Source organism: Megascapheus bottae, chromosome 8 (genome assembly GCF_031878675.1).
Source record: "Megascapheus bottae isolate mThoBot1 chromosome 8, mThoBot2.hap1, whole genome shotgun sequence".
In the NCBI taxonomy this organism is placed as follows: Eukaryota; Metazoa; Chordata; class Mammalia; order Rodentia; family Geomyidae; genus Megascapheus; species Megascapheus bottae.
The window spans coordinates 20,672,370-20,688,724 of record NC_143516.1 but is presented as its reverse complement, the minus strand read 5'-3'; the positions used below and the strand labels follow the sequence as shown (position 1 = coordinate 20,688,724).

At 33.8% G+C, this 16,355-nt stretch overlaps 1 protein-coding gene across 7 annotated transcripts in view; it reads right to left on the bottom strand.

Moving 5' to 3' along the window:
* The window catches only part of Ahi1 (Abelson helper integration site 1), a 151,781-nt gene that overhangs the window by 60,631 nt on the left and 74,795 nt on the right, over window positions 1-16,355 (bottom strand). For all 7 annotated transcript variants that reach the window (XR_016536471.1, XM_090338078.1, XM_090338081.1 and 4 more), the window contains one exon: window positions 4,854-4,909. Coding sequence is in view for 6 of the 7 variants with exons in the window: in XM_090338078.1 (XP_090194204.1) it covers window positions 4,854-4,909 (56 nt within the window). In the remaining variant the exon portion in view is untranslated. The remainder of the gene's footprint in view (window positions 1-4,853; window positions 4,910-16,355) is intronic.

Genomic DNA, 16,355 nt, shown 5'->3' with positions numbered 1-16,355 from the left:
AGCTGAAGACAGTGATTCAAAGCCAGCCTGGAGAGGAAAGTGAGGGAGACTCTTAACTTCAATTTACCATAAAAAACCCAGAAATGGCATTGTGGCTCAGGAGGTAGAGTGCTAGCTTGAGGAGAAAAGCTCAGGGACAGCACCCAGGCCCTGAGTTCAAGCTCCAGCACTGGTGAGGGGCATAAGTACCCCCACATGGCTTGCCCCATCCACACACATATGCACGCATGCACAGAGCAGCACAGAAAAATGGTACTTTGCAAACTTGAATATGGCAAGAAAATCATCTTTGGAACATTAATAGGGGTAGGTGGTAGATCTCTCTCAGAAGAGAAGCAGTGCATTGTTTAACAACTTTCTCTCACAGTATGGTCTCATGAATTCTGGGTAAGTGCAATATTACTGAGCCACAAAACTATCTCCCCTCCCGCTCCCCCCCCCCCCTCTCTCTCTCTCTCTCTCTCTCTCTCTCTCTCTCTCTCTCCCTTTCTCTTTTTCTTAACTACTTTTCTATCTTCACATCTATACATTTCTTTTCTTTTTTCCTTTTGGTGTTACTTGCCTCTGTTATTTTTTTATTTTATTTATTTATTTTTTTGTGGGTCATGTGGCTTGAACTCCTGGCCTGGGCACTGGCCCTGAGCTCTTCTGCTCAAGGCTACCACCCTACTACCCCTTGAACCAAGCCCCAATTCCTAGCCTTTGTCATTTTTGAGAGAGTCTTACAAACATTTGTGCCTAGGTTGTCCTTGAACCTTGAACCTCTCACACTCACTTTACAAGTAGCAAGGATTACAGGTGTGAGCGACCTGTATTAATTTCTTCCTAAAAGGAAAATATTTCAATAATCATGAAAGCTATTTATCTTTTCAAATAATAGGTTTCGTTTTATTCTTTCAATAATTGCCCTGGACTTTGATTATCTATATAATTTATTAGAATTCTATTTATTTATCACTTTCTGGAGTCAAGTTCCACTCAAAAGACATTTTATAAATAAGAACATATTGAACAATAAAGAATATAGTTTTGTTATTTCTACAAGGCTTTGTATGGTACTATGCAATGTATTCTATTTATTAGTCTTCTGAATTTCAGGTTTGTTATATAGCAAAACAAACTGGAGGAAAAAGTTCAGGAAAAACAAGTCAATGGAGTTTACTAACAGTAAACTTAATCAAGTAATGATTCATAAATTATAAGGAATGGAGGAAGATACTAAAGTGAAGATACTTTATAAAATGTGTTATGGAACAAACATTAGTGCTTTGAAAGAGACCCTACTTTGTATTTACATTTGCTTTTCAATAGAATTTTAATAGAATCATTACTTTATTGATAAGTAGAAACAGGTTCTTTTATGACTTAAGTTATAAAAGCTTGTAGTTTATGGGTTCTTTCTCCACCCTGCAATTACCTCAGAAAGAGATTGGCCGTAGGTTCTATTTAATGAGTTTTATAGGGGCATATTCACTGAAGATTACATACTATGAATTCCTGGAATATGCCATAATTTGGAGAAAATAAAGCGTACCCTTTGAATCAAGACATTTTACTTGAACTCATGCATTTATTCATAAACAAGATATTATGAATATTACGTTAAAATATGGAAGTCATATTTTACATATACAAAGTATATAATTAAAGTGTAATAATACAATCTATAGCAAACCTATAAATCTAAAAACCTAAATACATCAATGACTCAAAATGTTGCAGAATCAGTATAAATATTATATAATTTGTGGGACTAACAGTAAAATTTAATTTCTGTAATTCAGATCAGTACCATTATGATAAATATAGTGTTAAAGATAGGCAACATCATGGATATCTCAAGTATTTCCAAAATATCAAAATAACTAAAACATAATAAACTTTACTACTGATAAACAATGTGACAAAAATATATTCATATATGCTTACAAAACATAAATGGAATGATAAGTATAGAATGAATTACTAGCTTGTAAAGTTTGATAAGAATAATACTGAGCCAATATTTAAATTTTAAATCAAGGTAGAAAAGTTTAAATCCTAATAACAAAGACAAATGGCAAATATTCCATATTTAGTATGTCAGTTTCTTTGAAAATGTTAAATATTAAAGGAGTAATACTAGTTGACTATTACAGGTTTGAAATGTAGGAACTTCACAAAAATGAAAGCAATTTATTAGAACAGCCTGCATTTATATTATTTAAATGTTGTATAGGTTTTAGATAAAATTAAAAACAATACTCCTCAAATCACTAAAAGTCTCCTTGTATATTTAACCAGGTTTATTATGTTTTTAATGTCTTTTAATGTATATTAATTCGGTTGGGATATATGAAAATCTATGCATATGATCATACCTTAAAGAGAAGATATGTTTTACCTATCCTCCTCAGGAACATTTCCTTCTTCTAGTTGCGGTTTTTCTTTGATTTGCAAATAAGCCCTTCATTTAAAGTAAATAGAAGACTAAGCCAGCGCTGACTTAACTATTAACTCACTTTTACACCTGCCTTTCAGGGTGCAGACAACGACCTCTGATTAATCTGAGGCTGATAATACCCTACCTTGCCTAACACTATAAGCAGGTGCAGGGACTGGTTCTTAAAGTGACATGATCTAATTCTTTTCATATAATCTAATATTATGATATCATACCTTATTTGTTTTTCCTTCTATAGCAGTACAATGTGTGAGTGAATATTATTCAGGGAAAATGTCAGTGAGAAGTTCCATGTGTAATCATCAAATCAGAACTAGGATATTATATAAAAATAAAATAAAATACATACAAGCAGGCATAGACGTTTATCCAGATAAAATGATAACTATTAGTTGAGATTAATGTTACTTTCCCAACACTGAATGCCAGAAGCAAAGAGGATCAATTACTATTATGCTTTTAAATAAAAATTTTTTGTCTGAATAAACAAAAATGTCTTATGCAAAGAATGTAGGGAACTTTTAGGTGTGTACAATTTAATAATTCACATCTTAATTTATGTCTTGAAAAAATAGTTTGCAATTTTCTTCTTAGATATGAACAAAATTAAAAGTTTAGAATGTACAACTAGAGGTTATGAGTTAATTTTTTTTTTTACCAGTCCTGTGCTTGGGCTCAGGGCCTAAGCACTGGCTTAAGCACTGTCCTTGGGTTTTCTCCAGGCTAGAGCTCTACTATTTGAGACACAGCAACACTTCTGGCTTTTTTCTATGTATGTGGTACCAAGGTATGGAACCAGGGTCTTTGGGCATGCTAGACCAGCACTCTACCACTAGGCCAATCTCCTAGCCCTGTTTTTCACATTCTTTTTAAGTCATTAAAAAATTCAAACCAGGACTGGTACACACACACTCACACATGCATGTATATACACCATATATATCTTTTTACTTTATAATACATTAGCATGAGATGGTCTACCATCAGCCTAGAGGGAATAATCAGAAAACTGTGTGGAATTGTACTTCCATTAGTTCTAGAATGTACCAACAAAACAAATGTAAATACGGTATCCTATAGGATTAAATGAGTATAGAAAAATGATGCAGTAATTGAATATTATTTGCATACTATAAAAATAAATTTTCCTTACTTGATAATTTTTTGTTTAGCAATAGAGAATTAAACTTTCAGAATGTTATGGCTACTCTTTTGTATACTTACTAAAGGGAAACCTGAAACACATACTATAGCTAAATGCTTTTAGTTCCCTATACATGAATCTTTTCTGGAGTGTCTCATATCATCAAACATGTTAAACTACTCAGTTATATAGGGTTTTCAGAAATAGAAAACAGCAATTTTCTTGTGAGGCAGTTACTAATCAAAAATTCAAATATGGTTTAAGATAATCTTTGTTTCCTCAGAAAACAAGTTTTACCATATCTTTCTCAGAATAGGAAATGGCAAACCATATAAAAAACTTGAAAGACATTGTATAGAAAAGTGTAAGAACATTATGTTGAAGGAAAGGTAAGGTGTACTTCTGCATCATCTTGTGAATTTTCCAAATGGAAACTATCAACTAATATATATTTCATATTTAAAGACTAGAGAAATCTAATTTTCTGCCTTTTGTATAGTAAATAGTAATGTAATGCCTTTTATTCTTAGGAACAGCACAAAAGATTTTATTTTAATATTTAAGAAGCAAAGTAACATAATAGAAATTTATTATGACATTCTTCCACTATTTGAAGAATTCAGTCTAAGTAATATACTATTATACAAAGATCCATTTTTAAAAGGCATTAAATATTTTGAATAAAGACTTACTTTACTAAAACCAGAAACTTTATTAAAATTAATATAATTAGGCTAGGAGTTTGGCCTATTGGTAGAGTGCTTGCCTAGCATTCATGAAGACCTGGGCTTGATTCCTCGTAACCACATACATAGAAAAAAGCTGGAAGTGGTCCTGTGGCTCAAGTGATAGAACTCTAGCCTTGAGAAAGACCAAGGACAGTGCTCAGGCTCTGACCTCAAGCCCAGGACTGGCAAAAAAAATTAATATAATCAGGGATCTATGTAAAACACAGTATTTAATTTTCCTGAATCTTGGAAAAAGAAACTCTTCTTCATTAGTTAGAAAATAAAGTTAATTTTCCTTGAAAGGGTAAGGTTATAAGAATTTTAGGTAATAGTAGTTTTGTGCAGTGGCATTTTGTGTCATAACCATACCATCTAATACATCTAGTAGTTTCTTACCAGGTAAGTAGGGGAGTGTGTGTGTGTGTGTTAGTAGAAATTAAACTCAGGTCTTTAAGCGTGTTTGACAGGCAAACACCTCCTGAGCTACATCCCCCACTCTTCTGAACAGCTTTAACTGTGTAGAAAGAGATTGTCTTACCGTTGGTGGTGAATCTACCTGATGGTTACAAGGCCTTCTTTCTATGCTGATAATTCCTGTGGAAAGAAAAGAATTTGGTTATTGTGCCTATCCATCTTTTTAATACACTTGCCTCACAGAAAAGCTCTTTTCTACCAATGTAGTTTGTATCCTTTCCTTTAACCTAGAGAAAATTGCTTTTCTTAAGGGTTCCTTGCTTTGGCCAGACTGGCTCCTGTAAATTACATTTTAGGTATGCATTTTCTTTCTGAGCACTTTAAGACACCTGTTAGAAACCCCTTGGATTTTAGTTGCTCCTGTTAATTAAGCCAAATCCTTTTGCATATTATGAGCTTGAGCTCAGTCATGAGCTCAGCAAAGTGTGACCAGAAGGGCAGAGTCTACTGAGTTGGGTATAAAAAGTGAGCATCTTACATGCACTGTGTTTTTGGCTGATCACACACCCTGAAGTAACCTTTGTCTTTCTGAGTTCCTTTTGAATGGGGGTTCTTATTCCTATGCAACCCCCAACATTCTGAGCTACTTCTAATATACAGTTTACAAGGAAAAAGCCTCACTCAGATGTCAGTATCTTTTCAAACTATTTCACGATTTGTTGGTCAGAAACAGTTGGTGAATTTAACTATCATATTTGGCTATAGCTACACCATTTTTTTTTCCATTCAGGGGGCATCCAGCAATAACTTAACATATACCAATATTCTGTTCTCTACTCAAAAATTACACTATTGGGCCGGGAGTTTGGCCTAGTGGTTAAAGTGCTTGCCTAGCATGCATGAAGACCCGGGTTTGATTCCTCGGTACCACATACATAGAAAAAAGCCAGAAGTGGTGCTGAGGCTCAAGTGGTAGAGCTCTAGCCTTGAGAAAGTCCAAAGACAGTGCTCAGGCCCTGAGCTCAAGCCCAGGACTGGCAAAAAAAAAAAAAAAAAAAAAAGTTTCATGTACTTTTGGGCCGGGAGTTTGGCCTAGTGGTAGAGTGCTTGCCTAGCATGCACAAAGACCCGGGTTCGATTCCTCGGTACCACATACATAGAAAAAAGCTGGAAGTGGTGCTGAAGCTCAAGTGGTAGAGTTACTAGCCTTGAAGAACTCCAAGGACAGTGCTCAGGCCCTGAGCTCAATCCCAGGATGGCAAAAAAAAAAAAAAAAAAAAAAAAAAGAAACAAAAATTACACTATTACCTATTGCTGCTGTATTTTCCATGAAGTTTCATTTTTGACTTGAGGTCTTAAGCTTTATAATAAAAAATCATAAGGACTATGAAAAGGATTATTTGTTCCTTATTTTTAAATTTACTTTTATTTTTTATTGTTGGGGTAATGTATAGAGGGGTTACAGTTACATTCGCCAGGTAGTAGATGCAATACTTCTTACACATTGATACCCCTTCTCATGTTTTTGTCCCAATTTTCCTCCCTTACCCCTCCCAATAATCTTATTTACTGTTCCTTACTTTTTGAAATCTATTTTTCTTTGATATGACTTGCTATTATGAAATAGTCTATTACTTATTCAATCACCATGGAGTGTTTGAGGAAAAAAAAGTTGTCCTAAGTTTCTCCTTTATAATGGTAACATTATACCAAATTCTTGAGAATATCCTTTTATCTTTTTGTCCCCAATGACTTTTACTGAATTTCTTTATCATAAACAATCTTTAAGGATTTGACACATTTCATCTCATCCGTAAGATACTGAAAACAGTCAAACTCAAGTTAAAACTGAACAAAGCCGTGGGTCTTTTAGTTTCCAATCTCTATTCATCAGTACACTTAACATAAGAGTTAGGATATCAGAATGATTTACTCAAATAATGTTCTAAAACTTGTTAAGAGTAAGAAACATTCTTCCTGTCAATAAAAGTCAGCAAAATTCTGAGTAGAAAGTATTATTTTTTTCTCTTTTATAAGCATGTATTTTTCATAAACATAGCAGATTAAATGAGATGAACAGAACACAACTGCCTTTCTTATCTTGAAAGAGAATATTTAAGGTGAACAAAGCAGTAGAAAACACTTACCAATAGAAATTTGTTTAATTAAAAACACTATTTCAAAGCCAAAACAAAAACCCAACAAACAAAAAATCTGAAACAAACACCTCTTCCCTGGCTTGTAAATATTGTTACCCAATTCAGTAGAAAGTACAGTATTAAGTTCATCCAATCAAGTATCATTCATTTAGAGATAGGAGATTATAAATTGATTTCTAACTTTACATTTAATAAAAAGATGTCTCAAAAAATTACACAGCAAATAAATCAGATTCCATCTTAAGTATGTTCAGTCTTCATGGTTTGGCATGACACATTTACTTTCATGAAAGAGAGGACATATGATAGGAATTAACAATAATTTACATATGTGTTCTCACTATTGTAATCTGCTATAAAATTGACCTAGGTTTATTACTGAGAATAAAAAAGCTAAGCTTAAAATGATATAAACATGAAAAACAAAAATCAAATCCCCCAAAATATATCCTTAAATAGAAAAGGAATAACTTAAAAAACTGTTCTGAAATAGCTTGTTATTTTAAGTAAATTTTATTTAAAAATTTATAATTTTTACTTTTATAAAAGTATAACATTTTACTTTTATTAAAGTATAAGATTTTGTCAAAGTATAGTTGAAAAGCTGAAAAGTATTAACATATAGCTGAAAGCTCATGAGTAGGCTGTTGCAATGTTAATTTTCTATCAACTTGGCTATGACATTGTGCACAGACACTTGGTCAAACATTATTCTTTGGAGGCTTTTATTGGATAGGATTACCATTTAAGTCAGCAGGTCCTGAGTAAAATAAATTACCCTTCATAATCTAAGTGGGTTTGTCCAGTCATTTGAAGGCCTTAAAAAAAAATAACTGACCTTTTCTGAAAGAAGGGAATTTTGTCAACAGACTGCCTTTGGAATTGATCTGTATATAACTCTTCTCTTTACAATTCACTTCATTTAGATTTCTTTGTGTCCACATCTCTGGTGACTTTATGTGAGGCCTTCTCAGTATTACAATAAGAACAGTGATCATTACAAACACTGTACATACTAATCAGAATGCTATATGGTTTTCCCCCCTGGATGACAGGTATACATCACTATTCATGGCTTATAGTTAAGTTTAAGAGGATAAAAATGCTATATAGTATGATGCTAAATGAAAGGACCTCTAGGATATAGAAACAAAAGCCATATAATGAGTGATTGCTGTCCTTAACATATCTCTCATCTCTTTTGCTATCCCTTGATTATCTCATATTGTTACAGTATCTTACTTTGTTATCTGATATATTGCATATATTTGTATTTGGTTATTTGAAATTGGATAGGGAAGGGGGGAAAACAAGATGAGGGTGGGGGTAGGGGGGAGAGAAATGGGGACCAAGACATGAGAAAGGGTATCAATGTACGTGAATTAATATACCTTCTATCTGGCAAATATAATGTAACCCTTCTATTAATTACAGTAAAAATATATGAAAAAAAGAGGATAAAAATGGACTGGGACAGCCACCACACGGACCAACCAGCCTCGCTGGCTCCTGCCCGCGGGCAGCAAGTGCATGAGGCCCAGTCAGGGTAGACAAAACATATACGTGTTGAAGACCAGACCAGAAGCAACTCTGAATTAAGATTGCTGATTCTAAGGGGCCTCTTGGGTGGAGTTTTGAAGAGGCATTGAGCATTGTCTCTGAGATTCCTCAAGCCTAGCACTCTATCACTTGAGCCACAGCACCATTTCTGGCTGCTTATGTGTATGTGGTACTGAGGAATCAAACCCAGGGCTTTATGCATGCTAGGCAAGCACTCTACCAGTACACCACACTCCCGGCCCCTGAATTTTATTTTTATTTATAGTACTAGAGCTCCTTGAAGAAATGTCTTCTTTGTTTTTTATTGTTGGGGTAATGTATAGAGGAGTTACAGTTTCATTCACCAGGTAAAGAAATGTCTTATTAAAGCTCTGGGGCAGCGAAATCACAAGGTGAGTCAAAAGCGTTATAAGTGAGGAAGTCCTAAAAGGATAATGGCCATTATGGAAGATATACAACTGGATAAAGGTGTTGCCAAATTAAGACACAATTTGAACAGAGAAATGATAGGAAAGAATTATGATAAATTTATAGGAAAATCAGATAAAAAGAGAAACATAGCAAGTAAAATGGAATTAATCTACCCTGACTGGAGAATACCAGTTAATATAGTACAATTTATTCTAATGCTGTCAGCATTATTTTTATGGTTGAGGATTTAGCTCAGTGAAAGGATGTAAACCTCAAATACTGGACAAAATCTGTACACAAAAATTTCTTAGAATATTTTTATATAATTAGGGAAATATAAATGTGAGCTATGTATTAGACATATAATTATTAGATTTTAGGTATGATATTTGTACTGTGGCTATACAGGAAAATATAATTATTTGTCAGATATATGACAAAGCTTTCAGAAGGAAAAGCAAATGAGTTTCAAATTTTACTTTACTTTTTATCACTTTGTGGTTTAAAATATCCTTCAAAATAAGTCAGGTCCTAGCTACTTAGGAGGATGAGATCTCAGAACCAAGGTTTAAAGTGAACCTCAGCAAACACATACACTCTCTCTCTCTCTCTCTCTCTTTCTCTCTCTCTCTCTCTCTCTCTCTCTCTCTCTCTCTCTCTCTCTCTCTCAAAATAAAGCTGGAAAAATTGTTTTAAATAGGCAATGGGTAATCAACTTTTAATTTTTTTAAACACTAAAATTTTCCACATAGGGAGATCAAGAAGGTTTCAGATTCTAAGAAAATTTCCCAGCATTATTTAAAGTAACATATATATTTTTAAAAATCAGTGTAAAAACTGAAGTGCTAACTTAATGTAATTTATTTAACAAACAAAATGAGAACCTAGAATACAAATGAAAAAAACATGACTTTCTAACACTATGTTTATCAACCACATTTCTCAAAATGAAGGCAAACTCAAAAGATAAGAAAACTAAAAGCATTTTATACAGGTAATATATTCATCTATCAGATGTATTTTTTTCTCTGTACCACCACAGGGTGGTTTTTTAAAATATCTTCTGCTGAACTAATTAGCTACCCTTGTATCACAATCATTTCCTTGCCTAGTGAAGGAAATCTCTGGTCTGGGAGCCCCTCACATTCTGCTGGGTGCTGGGCTGAGTAATCCCTGTTCCAGAATAAGTTTTCCATAAATACTGCTTGGTAAGTTGAATTTTTAAAACTACAGGATAGTTTTTATTAAATAGTTATTTCATTAGAGCACTTCCATTAGTATTTTCTGTTTAAAAAAAACCTCAGGATTTTCCTGTTTTAAAAAAAGGATGGAAATCAATCAAACATTATTTAAATTTTTACTCTTGGTGAAATTTAAAGCAAATCTTTTTCAGAGAGGAAAGTTGAGATAAAAAGTTGACTTAGAACAATGTTCCGCTTTACACTTACTAATTTATTTATTTATTTTTTTGGCCAGTCCTGGGCTTGAGCTCAGAGCCAGAGCTTTACCACTTGAGCTTCCACCATTTCCAGCTTTTTTTCTATGTATGTAGTACTGAGAAATCAAACCTGGGTCTTCATGCATGCTAGGCAAGCACTCTACCACTAGGACAAACTCCCGGCCCTACTTATTAAATATTTAAAATAAACACCTTCACATTATTTTTGAAAAGCCACTAGTCACTCATTGAGTATTTTAATGTAACTTTCTATATTTCTTTCCAACTTTGCTCTTAAACTGGTTGCTGACTAAAAAAAAAAAGAAGAAGAAAGAAAAAGAAAAAAGCACAAAAAATGATTCTTTAAATTTTATTCTCTTCTCATTCAAGGACAAAGATTCTTGAAAACATGCATTTAAAATTATGGAAAATACAAATCAACATTATCTTGAGGTCTCTGTCATTACCAGAAGGTGTGCATCCTAAACCCAATTTCCATTGTTAGTCAACTTATTTCAATAAATGGTGGATATTCATTTCTAGAAAACATTACCAGTAAATTCTATGACATCATAGACTTTTCACTATCCAGACCAAGCTGACTAAGCCATGAAATGTAAAAGTTTCTACCAAAGTCCTGGAAGGGAAACCCAAGGACTATTATGAGTATAGTTTCATCAGTTTAAAACCTGAGTTAAGGATAAATGAGAACATTAGATATGTCTTTTTCTTGTAAATTTCTAGAGCTTTCACTTGACATAAATAAAAAAGACTTAGAAATTAAACTGTTATGACTAAGTTATTAAAAATCTACTTTGAGACAAAGGGATTCACAAAGGGAAAAAAAGAATTATTTTTAATAATATAAATGATAATTCATTTTCTTTCTGTTTAGGAGAGATAACATAATGGCTATTTCTTGCTTCTAGCCATTGCTCACCCTAAGAAAAAAACCAATAATCAAAACTGATCCTTTATGAAATGGAAAGACTTGGACAAAATCATATTAAGTGAAGTAAGCCAGACCCAAAGGAACATAGGCTCAATGATTTCCCTCATTTGTAATAATTAATACACATCTAGGACTCTCCTAGCAGAGGATTACAATAGCTCAAAATCTAGATACATAAGGCCATATAGGATGAGGCTAAATGAAAGGACCTCCAGGATAAGGAAACAAGACCTATATAATGAGTGAATGTTGTTCTTAATTTACTATGTTCTTTCTCTTCTCTTTTGTTGTCCTTTGGTTATTCTCATATTGTTACAGTATCTTATCTTGTAATCTGGTACATTGTCTATATGTTTATTTGCTTATTTGAAATAGGAAATTGAAGGGGGAAAACAAGATGAGTGGAGGGTGTGGGGGTAGGACATGGAGACAAAAACATGAGAAGGGGTATCAATGTGTGTGGAATAATGCTCCTTGTATCTGGTGAATATAACTGTAACCCCTCTATTAATTGCAATAAAAAAAACTGATCCTTTTTGTACAATCACAGAATGGCTGACATGGAACCTAATGTAAGACATGTGAGCATACTGATAGTATATGATCTCAAGAAAAAGTATAGTTAATTAATGAAAAGTAAAACTGACCTTTAACTCTAAACTTGACTTAAAATATTTTTATTAGCAGAGATATGATTAACATATTGTAATATGGATGCATTCAGTATAACACTAAATAATATATTATATAACAAAGAATGGTTTTAAAGTTACTCAATGTTCATTTTCTTCAAAAGCATGCATTTAGTTTATTATAGAAAATCAGTGTCAGAAAAAGCATCATTAAAATTTACATTATTGGAAATACATTTTGTAATGTTATTTTCTGGGCCTAATTACCTTAAAATTTAAAATGCCACATTCAGTTTTAGATTATAAAAAGTTTCTAGTAACTGTATTAAACGCAGTGTTACTCCCAAATTTTAAAAATAAACAATGGGGTTATGACTGGTACAAATATGCTAGTCATTTTGTGGCCTCCCTTCTCACTTGGCCTTCTGCAACTATACAAACCTATAATTTTTCCTTTGAGGAAAAATTTCCTTTTTTTCAGATGCAGAGCAGTAAATTGTAAAACATATACTACTTTTGCCATTGTATAAATTATATTCTGATAAAGCCACCAAAACTTGCAAAATACTACTTCAGAATTATATAATACCAACCACTTTTAGATGGGAACCAGTGCTCACATATGTAATCCTAGCTATTCAGAAGGTTGAGATCCAAGGATTATGATTTGAAGGCAGCCTGGGAAGGAATGTCCATAAGAGTCCCATCTTCAATTGAGCAGGCATGTGCACACACTTGCGTGTACACACACACACACACACACACACACACACACACACACACACACGTTGGAAGTAGAGCTATGGCACTATCCCTGGGCAAAAATGTACAAAGACATGCCTGGGGTCAAGCCCCAGGACTTGCACATACCCAGAGACACAAAACTTTGGTAATGGAAATGTTTTAGTCTTCATAAAGGTTATATTCTGAAAGGACATATATACCAGAAGAATATGGGATTTCATGTAAGACATTTACTAGGTTTACTTCTCAGAACATAGCATTTTTTTCTGTTTATAATCTACTAGGAAGTCAGATAAACTTAAAAAGGTTCAATGATTAAAGTAGTTCTGAATAATCATAAAGATATAAACTTCTGTAATTTCTACTCTTAAAGCCAAACATATTTTGGCATTTTTCACTTGTAGTAAATACTTTCCTATTCTATATTCTCAAATGGAAGTTACTAACATGAAACAGCTTTCTCAAGATTATAATTCTCAGAGCTAAATGCTACTGGTGTATCATGTATTGATTTAAATTTAGATAAAAAATAAGGAACTTCTAGACCTTCTACAATAGTCAGTCAGTCAATACTGCATTTTGTTTTGTTTTGTTTTTGTTGGTTGTGGGGCTTGAACTCTGGGCTTGGACACTGTCCCTAAGCTCTTCAGCTCAAGACTACTGCCCTATCCTTTGAGCCACAGCACCACTGCTGGTTTTCTAGTGGTTAAGTGGAGAAAAGAGTCACAAGGTCTTTAGTGTCTTCAAACCTTGATCCTCAAATCTCCTATGTAGCTAGGATTACAGGCGTGAGCCACAGTGCCTGGCTAATATTGCATTAAAAAGCAAAACAAGGGAAGGGGGGAAAACAAGATAAGAGGTGGGGGGAGGGGGAGGGAGATGGGGACAAAAACATGAGAAAGGGCATCAATGTTTGTGAAGTAATGCACCTATTATCTGGTGAATATAATGTAACCCATCTCATCTATTAATTACAGTAAAAATATATGAAAACAACAACAAAAAAGTTTCTCACTATGTAACACAGAGTAACCGGGAATTGCGTATGTAGCATAAGCTAATATCAAGCCCACAATCCTGTTATAGTCTCCCAAATGCTGGGATCCTAAGTGCATGCCACTATGCCTGTCTCCAATAATATGCTTATAATTAGATCAAGATCATGTTCATGAAATACCATAAAATCCTCAATGTCATACTTTAGCAAGTTTATTTTATTAAAGACATTATATTTAGTTAAGTGGTAATGCTTGTTTATTTTGTAAGGACTGTTTTGTGTGGGGTCAGAAGTGGATTTCACATATCAGTATTATCCTCTGTATATGTACTGACTAGACGTAGTTTAAAACTTAAATAAGAACAAAAAGAAAATTTGAGTTAAGTCATATCAGTTACAATCATGAACTCAATAGACACACAAGGCTAGAGATTACTGTAATGAGTAATGCACATTTACAGTTCAGAAGAGATGGACTGAAGAAAAGCATTTGAGAACTATCAGGTCTGCCCAGGAGACTAGGCTCTCCCCCTTCTTGCTTGAAACCAGCAATAACCTGACTGTCAATCACCTGACTGTGAGTCAGCAAAGGAGCCCAGACTTTGAGGTCACTTCCTCATCCTCTGAGGTCACACCCTGACTGTCCTGGTCATGCCTCCCTTGGACAGTGAGAGGTTCCCCAGGCTCTGAGATAATTTCCATATCTGGTTTGGTCCTGCCTCCTGTCTTTTCCTTATGTAATCTGGCTCAGCACAAGTCCCTTTGTTTTTGCTCTTTTTTCCTTCCGTTCTGTCTCTATGCCTCCATCTCATGCAGCCAACATTTGCTCTCCCCCCAATAAACATTTTTCTGCTTGAACCACGTGGTGGACTTCCCTTCCTTTCCGGGTAAACTTGCAAGAACCACCAGAAAGAACATGAATTCTGCTTAAGGTCGTTTGATCACCAAGGATGTAAGCAAATATAGGGAATTAAAGAAAGTCAAACTTCACTGGAACAATCTAGTAAGATGACTAATCTCTGTTCATGAAGAAAAGAGCATCAGCAAAAGAAAATAAAGAGTGATTAATGAGATAAGAAAAAAAAACTCAGAGAGTGTAGTATCTCTGATACAAAATATATTAAAAAAATGTGACCAAGTATATCAATGCTGTTGATAGGTCAAGTAAGATAAGGACAAAGAACTGATCATTGGGATTAGAACTATGAAGGTCACATGTGACCTTTTCAAGTGACCTTGAAAAGACAGATCAGAGACTTCAAGAAGCTTGTAAAAGGAAAAGTGATTAGAAACAGCTGCCTGGAAACACGATGAAAACTGCAGTAGATATGGACAATATCTGACAATAAAATCCATGAATATATAGACATGTTTAGTAGAGTGCAAAAACAAAACAAACTCTAGGAAATAACTAAAGACTCATAAGTATAACAGTTATGAGCCAATGAGAAAAAAGAAGCAAAAAACATGGAGGCTGACCAACATTAAGCACAAGCTCTAAGCAAAAAAAAAAAAATCAATGGTACTGATACTACTGAACAAATCATCTGGGAAGAGTGAAGGCTTAAACACTAGATAAACCATCCTTGAGACGCTAATTCAGGACAGTATCCTGACAGCCTGACAAGTAGATCCATTCTTCCCACCTGCTAGTCCTAAATATAATCTGCCAGTTAATTTTACCAAGTACATATAGAGTTCTTAACAGATACTGTGCTTAGATGAACAAAATAGACTGTAGAGCTATTCATAAAACAGAAGATGAAAGCTGTTTCTCATATCCAGTACTTCATCATTAAAAAGGATAATCAGATAAGAAAATGCCACTGGCATGGAAGAAAAGCACATAATGCATGCACAAATAAAAAATACTGACCCCAGAGGAAACACTATTTGGAGGACAGAACCCTCAAATATTAGGAAAATGTAATGACAGCTATAAACTATCTGTTTTAGAAAAAAGTAGAATAAACAATATATGAAAGATCACAGAAAGAAATGGGTAGTTGGCAAATTGAAAGAGAATGAGAGAACTCTGAGACAGATTAAGAAATATCAAAGGCAAAAGAAAGTTTCTACTTGAAAGAATACAATATTATTTCCAGAAAGAGACAGCAGAGTGAAATAAGCTTCTTTTAGGAAACTCATGCTACTCACTCAGGTTTGTCACACATGTAACAACAAGCAAAATATGTATCTTGCTACAGCCACACATGCTTGAGGCTTAATATATTTTTCTCTGAGATTAGGTCTTACATTTCAGTCAAAAATGAGGGTCTGGAAAAATAACTTGTGTAAATCTTCAAAAAATAAGATAAACTAGGAAGTTATTAACATGTCAACTAGAAAGCTCTGTAAAACATAAACAGAAGATTATAACGTGAATTCAATTATTTAGGTCACACTTTGGTTATTTTAAGTTTAAACTATATAGTTTTTATATTTATTAAAGTCCCTAAGATAACATTTGAAAATTTTCTATAACTTATGTGTTTGTTCTGTTGTTATTTTACTGGCTAATGATACAATATACTATGACAACTAAATTTAAAGGCTTTTACACAAAAGAAAAACACCTACACAAAGAAATGTGTTTGACAGCAAAACATTTAAAGCAAGTTTTATATTTTGAACAGAAAAGAAATGTATTCACAAGACAGTATGCTGGAAATGAACTTTTTAACTTGGGAGGGTGTGGGGGAGAAATGGAAGAAAAACATGGGAAGGGGTAAC